Source organism: Ptychodera flava, chromosome 7, assembly GCF_041260155.1.
Source record: "Ptychodera flava strain L36383 chromosome 7, AS_Pfla_20210202, whole genome shotgun sequence".
Taxonomy (NCBI): Eukaryota; Metazoa; Hemichordata; class Enteropneusta; family Ptychoderidae; genus Ptychodera; species Ptychodera flava.
The window spans coordinates 27895523-27918100 of NC_091934.1; the positions used below are offsets into that span (position 1 = coordinate 27895523).

General features: G+C 36.8%; 1 protein-coding gene across 1 annotated transcript; it reads right to left on the reverse strand.

Annotated features, from left to right (window-relative positions):
• Positions 1-3312: 3312 nt before the first annotated feature.
• Positions 3313-21760, reverse strand: LOC139137165 (putative methyltransferase DDB_G0268948). Its single transcript, XM_070705144.1, has 6 exons — positions 21594-21760; positions 10638-10798; positions 5616-5826; positions 5225-5316; positions 4649-4780; positions 3313-3706 (listed from the first exon to the last, which is right to left on the reverse strand). The coding sequence occupies exons 1-6, from the start codon at positions 21705-21707 to the stop codon at positions 3604-3606; spliced, it is 813 nt and encodes a 270-aa protein (XP_070561245.1). The 5' UTR covers positions 21708-21760; the 3' UTR covers positions 3313-3603.
• Between the last annotated feature and the right edge of the window lie 818 nt (positions 21761-22578).

The window sequence follows — 22578 nt, forward strand, 5'->3', positions numbered from 1 at the left end:
CCAGGTTTTCGCCCTAACAGAAGGAAGACTGGAAATGATATGTGTAGCGGTGTCTCATCAGGGGATTTTCTATCGTAACCAGTATTTTAATAAAACTGAAATTAAAAGAGCAAAAAAGAATTATACAACATGCTTGCAATTCTCTTCAGTCTCTTTACCAGAAAGTTAAATTATAGTACTCAGAGAGTGTAACTAACACGTCAGCCATGATGACAGAGAAAGGAAATTATTGGGAAGCCAAAGATATTCTGTAATTTGAAAAAAAATTTGAATTTCTAAATTGCCATATTAACATGTTTTTTTGTCTTTCATGTCAACATGATCAAATTAGATTACAAGAACATTAAAATCATGGTCATTAACTTGTGGCGTTGACTTGATATCCTTTCATAATAATATCTTTACTAAGAAATCGACAACTTTTTCAGAGTGACGTTTCTTAACAGATATAGTAGATAGTAGGAAGAAATTTTTAATCTAACTGACATTTTCTTTTCAGCTTAGCCACGTACAATATGGTTTGGTTGATTATAATGGCTTGTTTTCTTTGTAGGATTTTTTCAGCCAGCTCTACTGTAACTTTTTATTCGCATTTCCAGTGCCCTGTGTAATTTGTTGCTTCCATTGTTTTTAGTGAGCCCCTGCTTTACAAGGGTTACAACAAATAAATAAATAAATAAATAAATAAATAAATAAATAAATAAATAAATATACAAATAAATAAATAAATAAATAAATCTTGATCTGAAATCAAATGTAGCCGTAGAGTAAATCCCATGGTGTTATCAGACATGTTTGCAGTTACACAATTTTGTGTTTTGGAGAAATACCTGAAAATTAGAATTGTACATGCAAATTTTCAATGAAAGCACAAACAGGTAAGGTTGATGAACACAGTTGTGTTTCAAACATGAAATTTACAAAACGCATCGATGCGTTGACACTGAATCATTTTTCTGGCACCCTGCCAAAATGAGCGACTTTACCCCTTGCAAAGGATAAATGATTTCCAAAGTTTATATCAGTGATGAGCCTAAGCATCGTTCCCATCTACAGAAGGAGGGCGGACAGACTAATAAAAAATTCTGCCAAAATTCAGCCGTTGCTCTGGACGAGTATTACAGCTACTGTGCAGGTGGTGAAGCCTTGGACAGCAAACTTCAAGATGAATTCCTGGAAGATCTTCAAGATGGATTCTTTGCAGATGATCAGGTAGGCTTTAAAGTCACTCATCTCCTGATTTCCGACTTGAAACCAAATATAGCACTGCAGGTATGACTTGGACTATTGCCAAAAGAAATTTAGCAAACTTTCTACTGTTCTAGGTATGGGTTTGTAGTTTGTCATAAAATCACCTGACATCAGATTTCGTTTTCAGATTGTTGTTGCCTCACTTTAATAGTGCCAATAATGAATATTCTTCCTCTCCCTAAATAAAGAGATACAGTCGTCGGAACTGCGCTCAAAGGTTGTATGGGACCAATACGACCGATGTAAACACTGTATCCAAGGAACGATGGTGATTGATGAAAGTTAAAACATGTGTGTCATAATCTACATCGAATAATTTAAATGTTGCTGCTATGATGATGAGGTGCATCTAGATATAGTGCACGAAACACATTGTCTGTAAACAAGAAACTCGCACAGGCACAGTTCCAATGACTGTTTCCCTTTAAATTGAAATACAAAAGTATTAGCTGTGTCTTCACAACCCATTACATGTAATACTCAATGCTGATAACCAAGTTCTAATCTGGACTAAAATTCAGTTATCAACAATTATATTGCACTTTACACATATTCAAGTTTCATTGAAAAGTGAGACACTGAGCATTTTAGAGTATTGCAAGTACACTTTGCAGACAGAACAAAGTGTCTGGGAATATGTAGCCTGGATTACACCTAATGGGGCTTTAAGGACCCCTATCCCTCCATTAAATAGTCAGACACTACGCATTTTGAGATTATTGGAAGTACACTGCAAAGAGAACAAAGAGTTTGGGAATATATTGCCCGGATTATAGCTATATTGGGCTGGGCACTTTGAGAGTATTACAAGTATTCTTTAAAAACAGAACAAGAGTCTGGGAAAATATAGCCCTGATTACTGCTAATGGGGCTTTAAGGACCCCCGTCCCAATCCCAAGGGTCCTCTTCATAGACTTTGTTTATTGTGTGGATAATGTTCACTTTTCTCATTCCCATTGTGTTAATTACATGTATGGTAGGTACCTAATACCGTTCTTCTGGCTCAACATTGCATCCATAGTCCAAACAAGAATCCTGAGAGACCCTGGACCACAGGACGCTGCCATTCAGATCACATGTCCAACGTCCTCCACAAAAATGTGAAGTCATCCCTCGTGACATTCAAAGGTGGGAAGGACAAGAAAGATGTCGTACAGTCACGTCAAAACAGCGTTCAAGTAGCCAAGGACTACTACAATTACAAGTTCAAATAATGCAACATTGACAATCAGAGGACCATTGTTACCAGTATTGAAGTCTTAAAATTTGAAACATCTTTTTATTTCAAGAAACATGTTATGTCAAGATCTGAATAAAGTGAACTGCAGTGTTTAGCTCTCCTGATCTGTCATTTCATCTGGATGCTGTGCATGCAAGCAATTGTAGGAAGATGAATCAAATGTTTTCAGAGATGTTATTCTCTTCAATGTTTCAGATTGCAAGGCATTTATGTCAAGATTTCATTTCGAACAGATGATTTCAGATTTTATGTTTTCACCGTGATGTATGAGGTAAGCTAAACATCTAACCAACAGAGATACAGGGTAAGAACTCTTTGAGATGGCACTTGGCAAGCCTTTCATTGGTAACAGGTGTTATGTAGGTCATTCTCTCCAACCCATTACCTGAGTTTAATTTAGTCTTGAACATTCTGAAGGTCATGTGTTAACTTTAAGGTCCATGCATGCCATAAAATTAAAAGGTAACGTTCACCTGCACAGGATAGATGACTTTTAGTGTTTGAGCTGAGATGTCTCACATGTACAAGAATCTTATAAGATTTCTATAAATATTTCACTTGCAAATTCGTTAAGATTAAGAATTTCATAAGATTCTTATCTATATATAAGTATTTGTAGTGAAACCAATTTTGAGTTGTAAATTAAAATTTCTCACTCATTTATGAAAATTTCCTCCTCTTTTCCTCCAACTTATTTGCCTATTAGAATTATGTAAGAAATTTAGTTTTTTATAAGAATTTAATAAGAATCTTATGAGATTCTAACTCTTCACTACTTTGCTTATGAAATACTTCTAATATTCTTATGAGATTTACGCCGGCTGCTTAAATTTAGACATATATGCATAAACAGTAAAAGTTCATTTCTTTCTATTAAAGGATTGATGAAACCAAGAACTTCTTTGTAAATAATGCATAATTTATTTAGTTAGTGAAATTAAACACAAATTTCATATTTGGCACAAACTCTTAAATCAACAGTACTGCGAACGTGGCATGTATCCTGAGTTTGATAGAGGTGCTGAATATCACCATACTGCTTTGCAGTTACATGATTATTACCAAAGATTACATCATCATTCAATGTGGTAGGAGTTTACTTATCATGGCTGCTAACTGTTGGGCTTTCTGCCAAGGAGGAGGAAGATTGGATAGGAGACGTTCATTGTCGTGTGGTCAGCTGACTTGGCATCTTTGCCAAAGGCTCTTGTAAATCTGAAATGGAAAAAGAGCATTCAAAATGGAGATAAAAGCTTGCATGTTTCACTTGAAATGGTGCAAAAAGGGTGCTGAAGCAATTTTATTAATGCTGAAGATAAGAGGAACCTCAAAAACAAAAATTTTAAAATGTAATATTACATTCCTTTCTAAATAAACTTCATTAAGGTTTATAATTACTAAATATATAGAGCTCAGTTGAATTAAAATTTTGGGTATGAGAATATCAAATCAAACTATTTGATACTTATATTTATGAATCCAAATGGCCACAATTCTCCATGTTAACTCAGTTTTGAACGATGTTTTTTTTAGTTTTTCACAGTAACGAGACAAAGCAGAGTAAATCTTTCTGTACAAGTTTCAAAGTGTGTCCACAAAAGCCATAGTAAGCACATATTTAAGGTAGCTTGCATCTCGAAAATGAGAGATTTAAACTTTTGCTCAAACCTTCGTCAAGAAAACTTTCAACCATTCTTTTTCAAAATCAAGGATCAAAATCAGGGTTCACCATGTAAATTTTGGTACTAGAGAAACAAATTACCCAATATTTACCAACATTTTAAATTCAAAATGGCCGTGATTACGTGTTATATCTTTGGAGTAAAATAAAATTCCTTATTGTCACAAAACTATGGCGGTGAAAAAGTTCAAATTGAGCCCCCACAAGTGAAGACCAAAAGAATATTGAAAAAGTTTGAGAGACTGAATATCTGTCCCCGAGGCACACTCTACTTTAAAGTCCAAATACTCTGTTACCATCACACCCCGGCCTAAGATGTAAATGAGGTAAGTATAGGACTGTGCCAAAGCCCAACAAATTTTTAAATGAAACACGGAAAGAATTCCAAACTGTATGGTAATGGACAATAAAAAAGTGGTGATTTGAGCACAGAAAAAAATTTGTAAAAGAGACATTGTTTTCATCTGTTTTCTTACTTTTCAAGTACTGTTTGCAGGGCGTCTTCTTCTGGGTGAAGTCTCTTGTATTCATGAAATGCTGACCATGAACTGAGGAAGCCAACAAAGTCAGATACCGTATACTCCATTTCAATGGCCATTGAGTGATCTCTGGAAATTGAGAGAAGGAACAAAGTTTGTTGGTCTGAGAATATTATTAGCATTCCATAGAAATGGTCTCTATGTACATGTAGATACTGCAGCATTTGCAGCTTGAACCCTTGATTGGCCTAACTGTGGCATTTACTTCGGTGTGTGCACGTAATTGGATGTGCGCAAAATACCACAAACTGATGTGATGGGCAAGAATTCTGTCAAGATTCACATTCATGAGGTATATACGATGCCCTGAAAAAAAGTCTCATATATATATATATATATATATATATATATATATATATATATATATATATATATATATATATATATATATATATATATATATATATATATATATATGTAACAGGCACATATGCACATCATTCATATACTTGTATGTGTGTTATGTGTTTCTGAGTATATCTGTTTCATATGTGTGGCGCTAGCTATCCTAACCTTATAGAATCACTGTATGGCAGATGGATATCAACATACAGATCTTCAACATACTTCCGTCTGCCTTCGCAGTATCCTTTGAGAGTGTAAAACTGGATGAGAAATGTGGGAAAAAATTAGAAAGGGAGATAGAGCCAAGGGTTAAGTCAAAATTATGGTAGTTTATGTTGCCAACTGATTGTGAAGTGTAGAGGTTATTGGCAGAATCCATGACATGTAGTCTTTGAGCCTGTAACTTTACATTGATTATTAATCTTTTTCGGAATGTACTTTTGTTAGATATTACACATCAAGTACGCTCTGATTCTGCAAACTTGAACAACTTATCAAATATCAATTCATTAATCAAGAAGTATGTGTGAATTCACAGTACTGTGAAACAAGAACATACCTCGTTACAAACTTTCTGAAGTTCTGCTGCATTTGAATTTTGATGAAACTCTGCATTTCCATATCCGTAGAGAGCTAGACAGCCACCTGGCTTGAGTATCCTGTCAACCTCGGAGTAAAATGTCTTGAGATTGAACCAGTGAGCAGCTTGGGCAGCAGTTACCAGGTCAACTGATCCGTCTTCAGCTGGGAGTGCCTCGTCATTACCAATCCTGCAAATCAAGGTGGTGATAATTAAATGATGAATTATGTAATGTCAAGTCGGAAAGACTTTATATGACATGTTTAGTATTCCTCTTTTTGGGACAATACATGTAATTGAATGTTTTGATAATATTTTCTTTACTTTGGTGCTAGACTTTTGGTAATATTTTTATTCTTTTTGGTTAATGACAACAACTACCTTTAATTCTTCTCCTTTGAAGGGCCAGTAGCCGTAACTTTTGATGATTGTTTTTCATTATTTTTCTTTTTTTATGTCAATACAGTTTCTTGCTTACTCCCCAAAACATGTTGAGGTACCAAGTATTCAGCCTATCAAGTCAGCTGGTACATGTGTAGGTGTAGACCGCATTGTATTTGTTGACAAGTGAATTCTCGTCTGGACTAGAATTCAAATGTAAACAACCATAATAACACATGCTGACAAGCTAAATAATCAGGGTTTAAACGGGAAGTTACAGGACTGTGGGCGCACAATAGGGGGATTACTCATGATGCAGCCATTTGCATGCACTGGGTGGGAGTTTTGAATTATCATGTTACATTGCTCTGACCGTATGACAAATTTGAATAATCGTGATCGGTACTTTCGTGACATATGCAAATAGGGGTCAACTTGTCGTACAGGAAACACAATTTATGACACATGTGCTCTCCGACAAAAACGGGAACAATTATTCTGTTTATTTTCGACTCAAGATTGGTCGCTATATATTCCATGACATCACATGCAAGATTAAATGACAATGAAAGCCTGAAACATAACAAAATTCTGGGATTCTGGGACTAAACATGGCACATCGAATCAACAGCGTCGCTTTTTTTAAATTTGCATAGATTTACGATAAAATCCGGCTTTTATAGGGGGAGTTCCTGTTTAAACATGCTTTGAGGAGTAGAACACGAAACTATATTTGACATTAAAAACAAAACTAGTGAAGAAATTATTATGAAATCATCATCTCACATAACAAAATACAGCTACCAGCCCTTAAGTGTGTTGAAACATTGGAGCATTAGAATTGGAAGCATCACACTTTGTCTCAATGCAATGTAATTATTGACAGATAAATTGATAAGGGACGATTCAGAATTTACTTCCAGGGGGGGGGGGTGGAGGATTTTCTATTTTCTGGTGATTTTTTTCCATGGCCCCCCCTAGTAAATTATAGAAAAAATCTATGGCCCCCCCTCATCTTTCGTGTTTTTTTCCATGGCCCCCCCCTATATATACATGCATGCTTATACACTATAGACATATCCAGTCTAACAAGTTGCAGGAACTGTAGTGGACATTTAATCGATGATATAACAAATCATTTCAGGGTTATGTGACTATAAAAGAATGATTTGCAGGGACTGCAAGTGGCACACTTTTGGAAAGGGTAGCATAAACACATCTGGTTGTAAATTTCTGAAGAAAAGTTAATTACTAAATATGAATACGTTTTTCGTTATGTCTCACTGATACATATGATGCACACAAAGACAAGCAAAGATGTCAGTTAGAAATGGTGAAGAGGAAATCAGAGGAGCAGATAATTGGCAAAGTGATATATATCTAGAAGTTTAATTGTACATCATTTGCAGATATCCAGATATTTCTGGAAAGTAAGATGTACATGTACATGCACAAGTTCAGCATACATTTCATTTGATGATGCTGAATGCAGACTCACGGTGAAAGTTTTAAACATTAGGAATTAAAATTGGTGAAAGCCAACTTGTTTTTAATTTTCTCTTTTTTTCTAATTTGGTTGTCATAAAACCAAGTAGCTGCCACGGAAAGCAACAATGCTGAGGAATATTTTAGATCATTTCTTGAACAAAACACCTTATCAAAAACATGAATTCACATGTTATTCTGCTCATTCCATTAACAATCCAATGTTCATATTAAAATGCAGATAACCCTGTGTAAGTCAAAGTTCACATTTTGTCAGCAGTATTTTTCAAAATTGACAGAGCATTCATATTTCAAATTTTTTTAACAAACTTTAATCTTAAAATAGTCATGATGCGCATGTTTTCAGATGACATGAAACAATACATGTAATTTGTTTTTTTGCCTTTTCTGCCAGCCGCCACTGAGAAATCTTTGATTATACATATCAGAATGAATGGGACACAAAAGTATTAGCATCAATACACAATGTGTAAGCCTATCCATATTTCTCCTAGCCTCATACACACTGAGATCACTTCTTGGACTACAGCAAATTTCTTGTGTACACAATATTTCAACAATCCGACACCATAGCATTGATGCAGAGCCACATGATCTTCTGGATGCACATACAGATTATTGGAAAATCATCCCTTTTATAAATTTTTCAGCATATATTTTTGACAGTAATACATAATATTTTTATTTTCAACATTAAAAACTATTCGCTGAAAAGCAACTTGAAGATGAGACGGCCATAAATTTATTTTCAAAAAAGTTTATAGTAGATGTAAGCACTGTAAAAGGTTATGTAGAACATTTAAAAAATTTAGAAAGGGTAAAATTGATGAGAATGAAACATAGAAAAAGGAACAGAAAAGAAGAGAGGATAAAAAATACGAGGACTATGACTGGTTAAAGTTGCTCTTGAGTGGGAACCTTCAAAATTTAAACGTAAAAGAATTAGATAAATACCTTGATAAACATAAATTACCAAAACAAAAAAATTGAAAGCTGAAAAAGTTCAAATTATAACTGCACATATACATGCACAACCTTCATTCAATTTAAGAAAACTGTCAGGGAAAGATGTAACAACTTATGTCACAGATGAGTCAGAGTCAGATAGCAGTGACTCTGAATTGGAAATCTCTGTCAATGGAGTCATTGAGAGTGATGAAGATGGTGTTGGTTCTGAATATAATAGTGACACAGACACTGAACTGACGAAATCCCAGAGAACCAACGTGACCATGTTACTTTAAGAAGTGGCAGAGTAGCAAGTCGTTTTGTTTTGAATTAAGGTGGAGCTGCATGTTGCCAACACAGTTTTTTCAAAGCAATATTTCTCATCAAAGATGACAAGGAAACCCCCTCATACCATATATTTTCAAAAAGCAGAGACTCTAAAGTTTAGTATGGTAGCAGTAGTTACTCAAAGGATGAAGTGGGTGTATATTTGGGGTAAAAAACCTCAATTTTGGTATTAATGATAAAAATTAATTTAAGTAAAAACTAGACAGTATTTTCTGAAATGTAATATTTCACTTGAAAGGAGAGTATATGTAGAATAAAACGACTATTTTATTTGGCATTATCCATCCTCATTTTAAAATTGTAGGGTTTAAAGACTGACACTCTAATAATTGATTAAAATCATGATCAGCAAAATTAAAATGCCTCTTATTCAAAATGCCTCTTTTTAAAAATGTAAGAGCTTTATTGCCAACAAAACCAATTGATAGTCGTTTTGTTATATAGCATTTAAAAAACATAATGTGAAATTTCAAAAATTTGACCCAGTCGGAGTGGAGTTATATTCTTCGGAAATTTTGAAATTGGGAGGCAAAAGAAGCCAAGAAAACGGGTGATTTGCATACATTTGCACAAATTAACACTTCTTTATCATGCAACTTTACACTGCTTTACAAGCTACAAGGTAAACCCAACCTGATGATGCTGAATATTTGCTGTAATTTTAGCATTTGTTCAATGTTCATCTCTGTGTATCAGCATTTGTTTGTTATTCTATCACTACATAGAACACCCAATGCTGTATTTAGCAACATACCAGTGTGAACATAAATGACCATTGTTATTGTTGATAAATGAATTCTAGCCTGGACTTGATTCGAGATCTCTTTTCAACAAAAACAACCCCGACTGTTTACTGTATGGTTTGTGTTGACATGCTAAATACTGGACATTTCATGACGCTTCAGGGAGGAGAACAAGATACTGCAGTAGATGCATAAAACAAACCACTGTGAATATTACCGAATTTGGCAGCTAAAGGAGTTTAACTAAACACGTTGAGTTTATCTGTCACCCAGGTAGCATCTATGGTTCTCTTTTGTAGAGATCAGAAATTCTGGGCAAATATTGAATTGATGATTTTTTTCCTTGGCCCCCCCTAAAAGATTGTGGTATTTTTGTCTGGCCCCCCCTAAATTTTCTTGGGAAAAATGGGTGGCCCCCCTGAAAATCCTCCACCCCCCCCCCTGGAAGTAAATTCTGAATCGTCCCTAATATGAGGACATACACATAAGGCTATTTTTAAAAAGTTGCTATTTTAGCAATTGTCATGATTTTGGAAGTTAAATAAGAAATTGTAGATACAAACAGGACATAAATAACGGAAATTCAAAGTAAATCATATGTCAGACCTGATGTAATTTTAAAATAGGCTGCTGATGCAAATGAAAAAGCTTTTGTTTGATATAAATACAGCAACTGATTTATGTCATGTCTTGCGAGTGGTGGTAGACTGGAGATACAGCAGCTGCTTGTTGAGCTGTTTTCACCTCAAACTTGACAAAACTTTCCCGTAAAGTTTAAAAACTAGCCCTACACCAAGCGATGAGAAAGTTCACCATAGGAACACTCTGAGCTACCATTTGTAAAACCCACGTTTTGTCATAACAAACTATTGCACTAGTCTAAACAAATAAACAAATAATGAAGTACAAGGGTCTGTGGATTAAGTATAGGCTCAGAAACAGAGTATGTTGATCAGGATAAAAGCGGTTTTTTTTTTTATTTTCAGCTGCCAGTTTTGCAAGACTATGACAAAACAAAATTCTGTGGGACATTGGGCAAAAGGATTTAAAGATAGAAAATTTAGGCGTATCTCACCTGTATTCAATATTGGAAAGCTTCTCTGTCTCTGCCGCCTTTTTAATCTGAGTTTCACTGACATCACAACCAATTACTTTCTCAAAGTGTGGCGATAGATTTCTGGTGCTCTGGCCTGAGCCACATCCTACATCAATGGCCAGAGTAAGTGGCGATAGATGCTGATGAAAAAAAATGACAAAAAAATGAATATCCTAAAGATTTATCGATTTAAGGCTGAATACTCAATGAAAAATGTTCAAATTTAAGATGGCATTCATAAACAACACAGCATCATAAATTTACAGAGGCAGCTAACCAGAGAATTACAAGACTATGCAGCCATTTACATCGTCTTAGATCTGAATAAAAGCTATTCTAATGAAGTAAACTTCAATTTGTTAGGGTGGTGAGTGGTATCAGTTTATCACATTTGCACTCTTCCCTTACTATCTGAGAATGTCCTTCCCATCGAACTGTTATACTGACTTCCCCATTGCCGCTTGCCCATAATAATGTCTCTCCCACGATTTTGTTTTCCCCATTCGACAACCCAGTCAAAAGCCAAAGCCTACACCAGTCCTTTCCTCATCCAACTGATATAAATTATATCATGGCTTAGATAAAACTAGAATAAAAATACCTTCTTTGACTGCTGTCACTGTATCACCACTTTATATAGCAAGTGTAACTAGAAAGCATTTGCAAGCAAAAGCGAAGTTCCAGAGACCAGAGCAGCGGAAGAAACAAGAGAATGTGTGACAAAGATAGGTGCAGAATGAAAGAGTGCTTTGGATTTTAATATTCAGGGCTGATAGCAGTAAACACCATAATACAACTAAAAGCAAGGCAGTCCGGGGAATTACAGTACACAGATCACAAATGCCTACATGTAGCCTACGGTAAAAACGCAACAGATACATACGGGGGCGACAACGCACGGAAATGTTTATCAGACGACATTCTCGCGAGCCAGAGCAATAATTTTCGCTCCGCTGACCTACGCAAAAATCAATCGCTTGACGGGTAGCGCTGAGTTGTTGCCGTAAAGAGGCATGTGATTTACGACGATGATCAGACGAGAGGAAACATCGGACCTAGGCCGTTGGAATTGAGCCACATGCATTTTCATTTGATTAAAAGCACAGACTAAAACAATTTTCATTGCTATGTCGCTGTTTTCACAAGATACTGACCGTTTGATCTTGGAAAGTTGAGTTGCTTTTACGTGCAGCCAACGCATGCCGGTGCATGACAGACAGTACGTTCACTATGAATGCCTAGCTCTGCATGGCAGGGCTGTGTGTTACCGGCGTTAAACGGCCTCCCACCACAGCCCCGCAGACTGATATAGGAAAAACCGCTGGTGGCTCCTCAGAAATACGGCGGGCAGTTTCTCCGCCAAAACAGCCGATTTTGAATCCAAATTTTGCATTGACCTTCGTTTTCGAACACACCCACCTCGCCTAGGTACACGATGTGCCCAGCCGCGCTTGTAAACTTAGGGGAAGGCTACTTTTCTCTCTATGTGCGAGCGAAGCGATCGATACGCCGCCATTGTTAATGTGCCATTCAACCATGAGCATACCCGAATCACTACTTTCAAAGCGAAGCCATGATTACAATGAATTATGGGAAATAAAAGCTTAGGTCACGGGTCATTCGTGCCAAAGTGCCGGCGGCGTCCCTAGTTACCCCATATTGCGCCATTGTTTTGCGGCAAATTCAAAGTTGCAGTGAATCACGGTAAGCTATTTTTCGTTATTTAAATACAAAACACGAAAATTTACCAACATTGTCGAAACATCAACAACGTACAAACATCTCTGTATCAGTATTTTTTTTGTTTAACCCTAGCGAAAAAAGAAATTCTCACTGATTGCGCTCCGCTGTGTGCGGTTTGCACTGTCGTCTGCTTCAAGTTCAACCGCCATAAGACTGCGGTTGCTGACAGTTCAGAGGACCTTAAATTTCATATCAAAAGAAAGGAGCCATATCGAACTTAATATAATATATATACATAATCCTAGATTTACAATGAGTCGATTGACTGTTTCTTGGTTTAGTCATGAACATTCCGGGTCCTGTTTACGTACGGTTACCCTCGAACGGCGCTACAGCAGTCGCGATCCCTCAGCAATACGATAAAGTAGACATATTTAGAGATCGAATAAATCTCTGAATGTTAGAGGGTTTTGGACCCAACTCTTTCCAGCACGGGTATTGTGTCCTGTATACGTATAGGTGCGCCATTATAGGTAAATGTCTCTCTTTTATTTCTAGATATGATTACAAACATGGAAGATCGATTGCCACAGTGTCAAACAACTATGACACCAGAAGATTTTGAAACTTGGACTGTAAGCGCACTTCAGCAGTACATTGGCAAGAGAGGACTGAAAAAGATGGAACTAAGGCAATGCTCGTTGCAAGAGCGTATGCGGCCTGGGAGATGGAATTGCCAGTCCTGAAGAGCCAGCTAGAACTTCTCAAAGAAAAGCAGAAAGAGTACTTCACTCTGCTTTCTACACCGACAGGTCAACTAGCCGATCCTCTTACCATGGAAAGTGGCTGGCTAGGAGAATCAGAGGGTGGCATGAAAAAGTGGCCCCCTGTCTATTTCAATGACATATGTCAATTTGTCATGATCGATCACCCTGGCAGAAACATTGACCTAACAAAACGAATGTTAAATGAATATAAAGAGGGCAAAGCTTTTCGGTACTTTCACGCGGACTGGATGAAAGAAATTTTCATCCTTGACACTTCTGCTGATAAGGAGTATGTGTTTTTGCGTGGAAAGTGCACACCATCTCAACGAATTGGCTGTCCTCCACATGACTGTTGGATTTGTGTAAAGATGGACGGGTCGATCCATTCTGCATATTGCACCTGTACCGCTGGGTAAGTTTGCAAATCACTGAAATCATACTGATCACTGCTTATGGGAATACGAACTGTTTTTCTTAATCAAAATGATTAAAGGATACATATATATAATGTATATATATATATATATATATATATATATATATATATATATATATATATATATATATATTTAATGGATAGAATATTTATAAACCAACGAGTAAGCATCAGTTTGAACACAGACAAAGAGAAAAGCGTTTTCTCCTCAGTTGTCTGTGGTTTGAACACATTAACATCCTCCAGAGTGTATCTTTAGCAGCTATGTGGGCTCATGCAACGAAATATCAAATAAAAAGTAAAATAGATGGCTATTGAATGTAATTTTTCATTTTTTCTCTCTCTAAATTTAAGTCTTGGTGAGACTTGTAGCCACGTGACCGCTTTGCTCTTCAGAGTAGAAGCCGCCAATAGGACTGGAATGACAAACCTAACATGCACCGAAGTAAACTGCAGATGGAACGTACCTAAAAAGAAAACAGACATAAATCCTATGAGAGTACAGGAAATGAACTTCAAACAAGCCAAATATAATGCTAAAGGTTAGTAAAAATAATCACGTGATCGTTGTTGCTTCAGTTGTCATATTAATTATTACATAGTAGTTCTGGTGGTATCTCTCTCTCTCTCTCTCTCTCTCTCTCTCTCTCTCTGCTATTTCTGACAAATGTAGGCTGCCTACCGATAACACATTATTATTGCCACCAGGTGCACTGTATCACCCACTCATGTTATGTAATGTATTATGCCAAAAAAAATTGTGAGGTTCCGATAACATGGTTTCCAAAAATAGGGAGATAGGTCGGCAGGAGTTTTTTCCAAAATATTTGTTTTAAATATGCATTTCAGGGTTCAGGCGGTCAAACGCTGGCTACAACATTTCCAGAAAAATGTATCACACCCATAGAAGGAAAAAACAAAAGACATGCTCGTTCAAGCAATAATCAAATGCCAAATAACGAACGCGTGATTTTACGGGTATTTCATTTTTTTTTTACTTCCATGTTTACGTAGTTTTAAAAGTTTGGGGTCGGCAGGTAAAAAATAGGGTAGATCGGGTTATCGGAACAGCACAGTTTTTTTGTTCGGACTTATAACGCACACAATCTTGTGAAATGTCACAGAGAGAAATGTCGGTAAATAGAGAATATATTTGTAGAGAATAGATTTGTTGCGCTTTTGACAGGTTATGAAAATAATGTATTTTATGTGAGTTCGAAGTTGCTTTCTATTAATATATTTTATCATTTATCACTTGACCAGACAGTTTTATAAATTGACATTTTTCATATTTTAGTTAGCTTATATGTCTATCATATACGATTTATTTTGAAATATCTCGTCTACATTTTTGTTCTGTTTCAGGAACTGTAAAGAGAACCCTCGTCGACACAAGAAAGTGCTTATTTTTTCCACTTCCTGAGAGGTACCAACCTGCAAATGATGAAAAACGATCTCCACAATCGACTTCGTCAGACTGTTTCCAATGCATGTTTATTGACTATGTTTGAAAAAGTATCTGTGAACAATGTTCAAAGCACTAATAATGCCTAGAGTGACTTGTCTGGTGTCGGGGACCAAATTGATACACTCGACGCAGATTATCATTGTACAGAGATTATCAACTTTGCAGATCTGGCTGCAGTTACTGTCAACAAAGAACAAGTGTAGAAACTAATTTACGTGCCATATTTCTTTATTCATTTCCAAAGTATTCTGATGAAGATCTTAATTTATTGAAATAAAACACAAGATTACAAAATAGGAGTGCTATGTGTCACGAAGTAAGAGTTGGTAGGTAGGATTACTGCCTCTAATTTCTATTCCGTTTTCACAAAAGTTAATACTTTAGTAAATGAGAAATTAATCCGATCGAAAGAAACACAAAATTTGGTAGTTAAGCTAATGGGATATAAACCGATTAATCCAGACTTACCTGCACTGAAACATGGTCGCAACATGGAACCAATTGCAAAACAAAAGTACATCGGAATCATGAGTAAGGAGAATAATGAGGTTACGACCAGAGAATATGGGATATTTATCGATAAGAATCGACCATACGTAGGGGGCACCCCAGATTTGATGGTTTCTTGTAAATGCTGTGGCCAGGGACATGTGGAAATAAAGTGTCCTTGAAGTATTGCCCATACAACTCCCAAGGTTGGCAAACCAGTCTATCTTGTAATGGTGGATGGCAAAACTACGCTGAAGCACAATCATGCCTATTATGCTCAGGTCCAAGGACAAACGGGGGTCACTGGTCACAAATGGTGTGATAGTTTCGTGTTCACGTCACATGGTTATCATCTTGAGAGGATATGTTTTGATCGAAGCTGCTGGTTTAATATGGTCGAAAGACTTGATTACTTTTTCTTTAAATATCTAGCTGTAAAAGTTATCACATGTCGAATTAATTGCGCTCTTCAATCATGTGCAAATGACATTGAGCTGCAGAGTAAAGTTCAACGGGCCCTTCTAATGTACGCGCCACTCTCGTTTCAACGTCATCGCGGCCAAACAAGAGATCTGCCCTTGAAGACTAGATGATTGTATGTCTAATGTCTTCGGAAGTTTGCCTCGAAGAAGAAGATATTGATATGTTTACTCAACGTAGCATTCAATGTCATAGTTGTATGTGTTGGTGTATTTAAAGTGTTCCTCAATCTGTTCCCAGCAACATCTTCGCAAAATAGGTAAAACATGGCAATGCCAGTCGTGTAATTTATAATTTACATAAGCTGTTCAGATAAATTGATATTCTGTAATGATTTCAGAAAAAGGGATACTGTTCTTAGTTTCTCCAGAATATATTTTGGCTCGTAAGTCAGTAAAATAAAAGACGGTGGGAAGTTCGATTGTTTAAATTGAATGTGTTTTGACCTATTGAAGAACTTATGCGTGTGCGTGTATAAACAGACAGACAGACAGACAGACAATATATATATATATATATATATATATATATATATATATATATATATATATAGACAATATATATAGACAATATATATATACAATATATATATATATATATATATATATATATATATATATACATATATATATATATATATTTTTATTTTTTTTTTCTCTATATGGAATTATCTGCAAGTACAATTATAAATATCATGTCAAAACTGGTTTAATTGCAATATCTACAAAATGATTATTTACACAAAGGGGTAAATATTACACAGGGCGGCGCAGCATGTTATAGTATCATCTAAATGATGGACCAATGTAACAGGTAATTCATGTTTTAAGATGCGAAACTTTTTCAATCTCCCAATGGCCATTTCAATATATATTCTCCGATTTGCGATTTTCTTTGTTTTTTGAACATCGGCCTCGGACATTTGCTCCGTTCCTCTACGGCCTGGTGATATGTACAGATGAGCATGGCGGATGACAAGTTCGTCGGCTATTTGAAATCCCCTATCTGTCATTACCATGTCTTGTGCTTCGATGATGTCGCGGAAGCCGGAGTGTTTAACGACATGGCAGTCTGACGTACGGCCACCCCAACCACAGGATACAAATTGAAAGCCCCTGTTGGGATAATACTGAGCAAGTATTTAATAGTATGATGGTGCTTGTAGTCAGACCAGGTAGCAGCTTGGATACGCAAATCTCGAGGGGTTTCAATAAAAATCTCTGTACAGTCAATTATGTGACGGCAATTTTTAAATTGGACATTTGAAAATTTCTTGGGGAGATGCTGCCACACTACATATCTAGGGGGATTAAATAACATACAACCCCACTCTCTGGATAAGAATCTAAGCCAAGTTAAAAAAATCTTACTGACTGTGTTAGGGGAAATACCAAACCGATAACCTAGATCCCTATGCAGGAGACCTAGCCTGATTTTCATAAGGAAGAGTAAAAATTCATCCTTCCCTGTTAACTTCCTTGATGGGCCAAACTTCTTCGGTGACTTTGAAAAACGGCGTGGCACCTTGGAGGATAATTTTACAGGCCCTTTCCAGTAATTTAGTTTTGGGACCCGGCTCTCAATTTCACGATATAAAGCTTGAAATGTTGCTATATTTTCGATACCCGTATAAAATTTACATTTACTATCGGTATCAATTTGGTCGTAACCAAATTTGCGTGACTTAATTTCCTTTTCGACTAGCTTACCCTCATATTGAATAATCCGTTTCTTTAGTTTTGAAATTAAGATTTTGAGATTTGATATTTTTTTGGATTTGATCCGGCATTGAGTGCAAGTATTGTCATAGTTATGATAACGCATTGGATCATAATTGTCATCGTCACACTGAGAGTTCTCATCATGATTTAAAGGTAAGTTTGCATTGTGCTTTGCGTCGGGTAGTTCGGCACTGGCACTGTCATTTTCGTCCTGACGGTCTCCATCGACGTTGTTAGCTTGAATGACGTTGGTTACTTCTTCTGCATGTATCGTTTTCATTTTCCGCTTTTTCTCTGGCACATATGGCGTTCTGTTCGGCGGGCCCGTCGTGTTGGAACTACCGGCAAATCATAGCCTAAATCCAGAGTAGGGTCGGGATGAAGAGTGGTCGGTTCTCCGCCAACCAAGTGTTTGGAACACACCCTTGAATTATAGTTTGGTTGCCAAACACTTCCACGAGAGCCCTGCCTGTTTATCACTCTAACCCAGCGTGCTCTAGCATCTGGATCCCGAGATACAGTAGGGAAAGGAAACAGGGTGAATGGTGGTGTACACGAGCAGGAGCGAGTGCCACGGTTACAGCCGTGTATTTCACAAACGCCGTCCTTCCATTTATTGAGGTGATAGACACTGTTGGCACACCCATAAACGGCACAGTTTCTGTGTGACATCTGAAAAAATATATTGAATGATGCGTTCAGAGATTTATTCCATCTTTTGGCATGTCTACTTATCAAATTAATGAGGGATCGCGACCGCAAGTATGTATAGCCTACAGTATAAGCTTACTAAACTTAGGCCTATATGTAAACAGTACAGGACTCGAATGAATGTTCATGACTAAACCAAGAAACACTCAATCGACTTATTGTAAATCTAGGATTATGTTTATATGTTATATTAAGTTCGATATGGCTCCTTTCTTTCTGATATGAAATCTAGGTCCTCTGAACTGTCAGCAACCGTAGTCTTATACATGTAATATGATGGCGGTTGAACTTGAAGCAGACGACAGTGCAAACTGACTTACGCACACAGCGGAGCGCAATCAGTGAGAATTTCATTTTTCGATAGGGTTAAACAAAAAAAATACTGATACAGAGATGTTTGTACGTTGTTGATGTTTCGACAATGTTGGTAAATTTTCGTGTTTTGTGTTTAAATAACGAAAAATAGCTTACCGTGATTCACTGCAACTTTGAATTTGCCGCAAAACAATGGCGCCACTATATGGGGTAACTAGGGACGCCGCCGGCACTTTGGCACGAATGACCCCTTGACCAAAGCTTTATTTCCCACAATTCATTGCAAACACGGCCTTCATTTGGAATTAGTGATTCGGGTATTCGGGCGAAACAGTATAGCGCCACGTACGGCGAGTATTTAGAGAAAAATAACATCAAAAAGCAACAAAAAACAAAGCGAAAGAAAGCTAGAATTATTAATAACTGAATGCAATATGATAGTTGAGCATGCCAAATAAAAATAAATAAACAAACAAGAATGCCCGTAAAACCCGTCCGAGCTGAGCGATGACGTCATAAGCGTGTCGCATTGCATTCTGGGTAATTACGGTAAAATTTGTGTATAGCATGTTCTACGGTAGTTAAACCGGAAATAGAGAAAGAAAGAAAGAAAGAAAGAAAGATAGAAGAAAGAAAGAAAGAAAGAAAGAAAGAAGGAAAGTGAGCAAAAACTAACAGTTCCAGAGCTGGTCTCTGGAACTAATTACCTTTAGCCAAGTCCTTCAAGCCATATATACCAAACTTTGACAGCTCATTAGATATGCAAATTATAAATTAGCTGACATGAAAATGTGAAATGACTTTCAATATTGTTTTAACCTGGTATAATCATCAATGTACACAGCATGTTTTGCCAACTTTGATCAAGTGAATCCCAGTATATATCCCTATTAGAAAAGATATTGAAAATGCAAATTAGGATTGGCCGAAGTAAAATTGCTTAATGATTTTAATAATGCTGTATCATAGTATCTCCAATACATGTAGCAAGTTTTGTCAACTTTGGTCAAGTAAATTCAGATATATATCCCTAATTAGGAAAGTTCATTAAATATGCAAATTAGGAATTGGCTGAAGAGAAAATGCTTAATGACTTTCAATAACATTGTATTATAGTGTCTTTAATGTACATAGCAAGTTTCATCAATTTTGATCAGGTCAATTCAGATATCCCCTAATTATGAAAATTCATTTAATATGCAAATTAGGAATTGGCCGAAGTAAAAATGTCTTTTGACTTTCAATAATTTTATATCACAGTATCTTTGATGTAAAAAGCAAGTTTCAACCACTGCAATCAAGTTAATTGTGATATATATCCTTAATTAGGGAAGTCATTAATATGCAAATTCAGAATTGGCTGAAGTAAAACTGCTAAATGACTTTCAATAATGTTGTATCATAGTACCTTTAATGTATATCGCAATTTTCATCAATTTTGGTCCAGTCATTTCAGATATATATCCCTAATTAGCAGAGTTCATTCAATATGTAATTAGGAATTTGCTGAAGTAAAAATGCTTGATGATTTTCAATTATGTTGTATCGTAATATCTCCAAACATGTAGCGAGTTTTGTCACTTTGGTCAAGTAAATTCAGATATATATCCCTAATTAGGAAAGTTCATTAAATATGCAAATTAGGAATCGGCTGAAGAGAAAATGCTAAATGACTTTCAATAATATTGTATCATAGTATCTTCATGCATGTAGCACGTTTGGTCAATTTTGATCGTGTCAAATCAGATATATCCCTTATTAGGAAAGTTCATTAAATATGCAATTAGCTAGTATCTTTCATGTCATCCCTTAATGATTCCAACTGCTCATATATCTTGGTGTGATCAACATTTGTAGCAAATCTCATCAAATTTTGTGCAGTTGTTTTAATGTATATTCGTTTTTTTTTCTAAAATCATTAATTATGCAAATGAGCAAAAAGTATGCAAGCCAAACCCACCAAAACTAATCAGTTCTTGCCATTTGCTAACTGAATCTATGTACCAGATTTGATTCTGATCTGATAAGCCGTTTTTGAGATATTGGACCAACAGACAGACAGACAGACAGACAGACAGACACACACACACAGCAGACAGACATCGCTGCGACATATGCTCACGTGTGTGAACACGTGAGCAAACAAGTGAATTTTGTGGCAGCTTTTGCCATTTGCAAACTCAATCTATGTACCAGATTTGACTGATTAGCCTTTTTGAGATATCGGACCAACAGACAGACAGACAGACAGACAGACAGACATCGCTGCGACATATGCTCACGTGTGTGAACACGTGAGCAAATAATAGCATTTAATGTACCCCCTCCCGGCACTCCAAAAAAATGTTCTCAGCTTAGCCTCATGAATTACTATATGTCGTGCAAAGTTTGCTCTCGCCCATTATGGTCTGGGAGGGGTTTTGGCTGGGATCATGCTTTACCCATGGATACATCCATGCTGTACCTAAATGGCTGGACGACAAAACAAGACCCTCAATGCCTAGCCCTGCGTACGATGCTGTGACCTTCTTAGCCCTGCCGCTGCGTACAGGTCTGTGCACTCAATGTAGGCGAACCGCAAACCGTGACGGCTGGCGGTTCGCTAGCTCTGCATGGCAGGGCTGTGTGTTACCGGCGTTATACGGCCGTATAACGCCGGGAACAAACAGACCTGTACGCAGGGCTACGACCTACTGTACTGCAGCTGGCTGAGCAACACGAGCATAGCTGCAGTGCTGTAGCTCGCTCGAGGTTTTGCCTGAGTATTTGGATCGCATGGCAAACTCAGCAAAGCTACGTCAATATTGGCACACACTGTGACAGAGCAGTTTAGTTTACACATTAATTCTGAAACGAAGATCCTACCTTCTCTTGTAAATACTTAATGATTCTGTCAACGACTTCTACGGGGTAGGTAGGTCTAAACTTGTGGTAGGCTTCGGATAACACCGTATTGGCGAACAACTTTGTGTAGGACATATTATCACAAATTTGACCTTGAGCATTGAGCACAGCCTGACCTTCGACGAACTCATACTGCCACCACAGGCTAATCAATTAGCTTCTCTTGTTTTTTATCTTCGTTCCCGTATACATTGAACACGATCATTGAACAAGACATGAACGTGGTCGATAGGCGCCACAGCACCGCTGCGATATCACAGCTAATCGAAAGGGCACGGCATACAGTAGAGTTCTTAACACTTCAAAGAAAATGAGAAGTTACGCATCATATTCTTGCTTTTTTGTGTTCCAAGAAAAGAGGAAAAAGACCATTGCTAGCATTATGCTTCCCCATTGTTGTGAACCACACTCGCCCATAATGATTTGCGGCAACAGCTCAATGGAAGCATTTCTACATGAGGAGTAATGTTTTGCGATGAAGCAGAAATGAAAATATGACGACGGCATGAACACTTTACAATATAATATTTTCTTATAGTTTAATATGCGTTGATGATTTATGAAACAAGGTGTTTGGAATCGATAATGCTTTAATTTATCATTCTCTTTATCCACATACATATCTATAGGGCATTTAAAAACATTTGTATCGGTTTTTTGACAACTAGTCATCTCATTTTCGATTTGAATTTTAAGCAAAACACACACATAAGTAAATTCACGTCTACGACAAAACAGGAAAGACCCAAACAAACGAAACATTAGAGACAGTCTCTTTTAAGTTTGAAATTGAAAAGGGTCATGTTCAAGATTAAGCTACAGTAACATGGTCCCCTATGTCCTGATTTTCTCAGTGTCACTGTAAGGTAGACACCATACTGGGTGTGCTGAGGCACAGTGTTTCTCTATGCCTTGTCATCTACATAAATTTCCAGGTTTTCGTCCT

Excerpts from the sequence above, each read along its gene's own strand:
- LOC139137165 (XM_070705144.1), bottom strand. The coding sequence starts at position 21,707 with ATGTCCTACACAAAGTTGTTCGCCAATACGGTGTTATCCGAAGCCTAC. Across the intron at positions 10,799-21,593 it reads TTAAGTATTTACAAGAGAAG|CATCTATCGCCACTTACTCT; the intron begins GTAGGATCTTCG and ends TTTTTTCATCAG. Across the intron at positions 3,707-4,648 it reads CTGCAAACAGTACTTGAAAA|ATTTACAAGAGCCTTTGGCA; the intron begins GTAAGAAAACAG and ends TTTCCATTTCAG.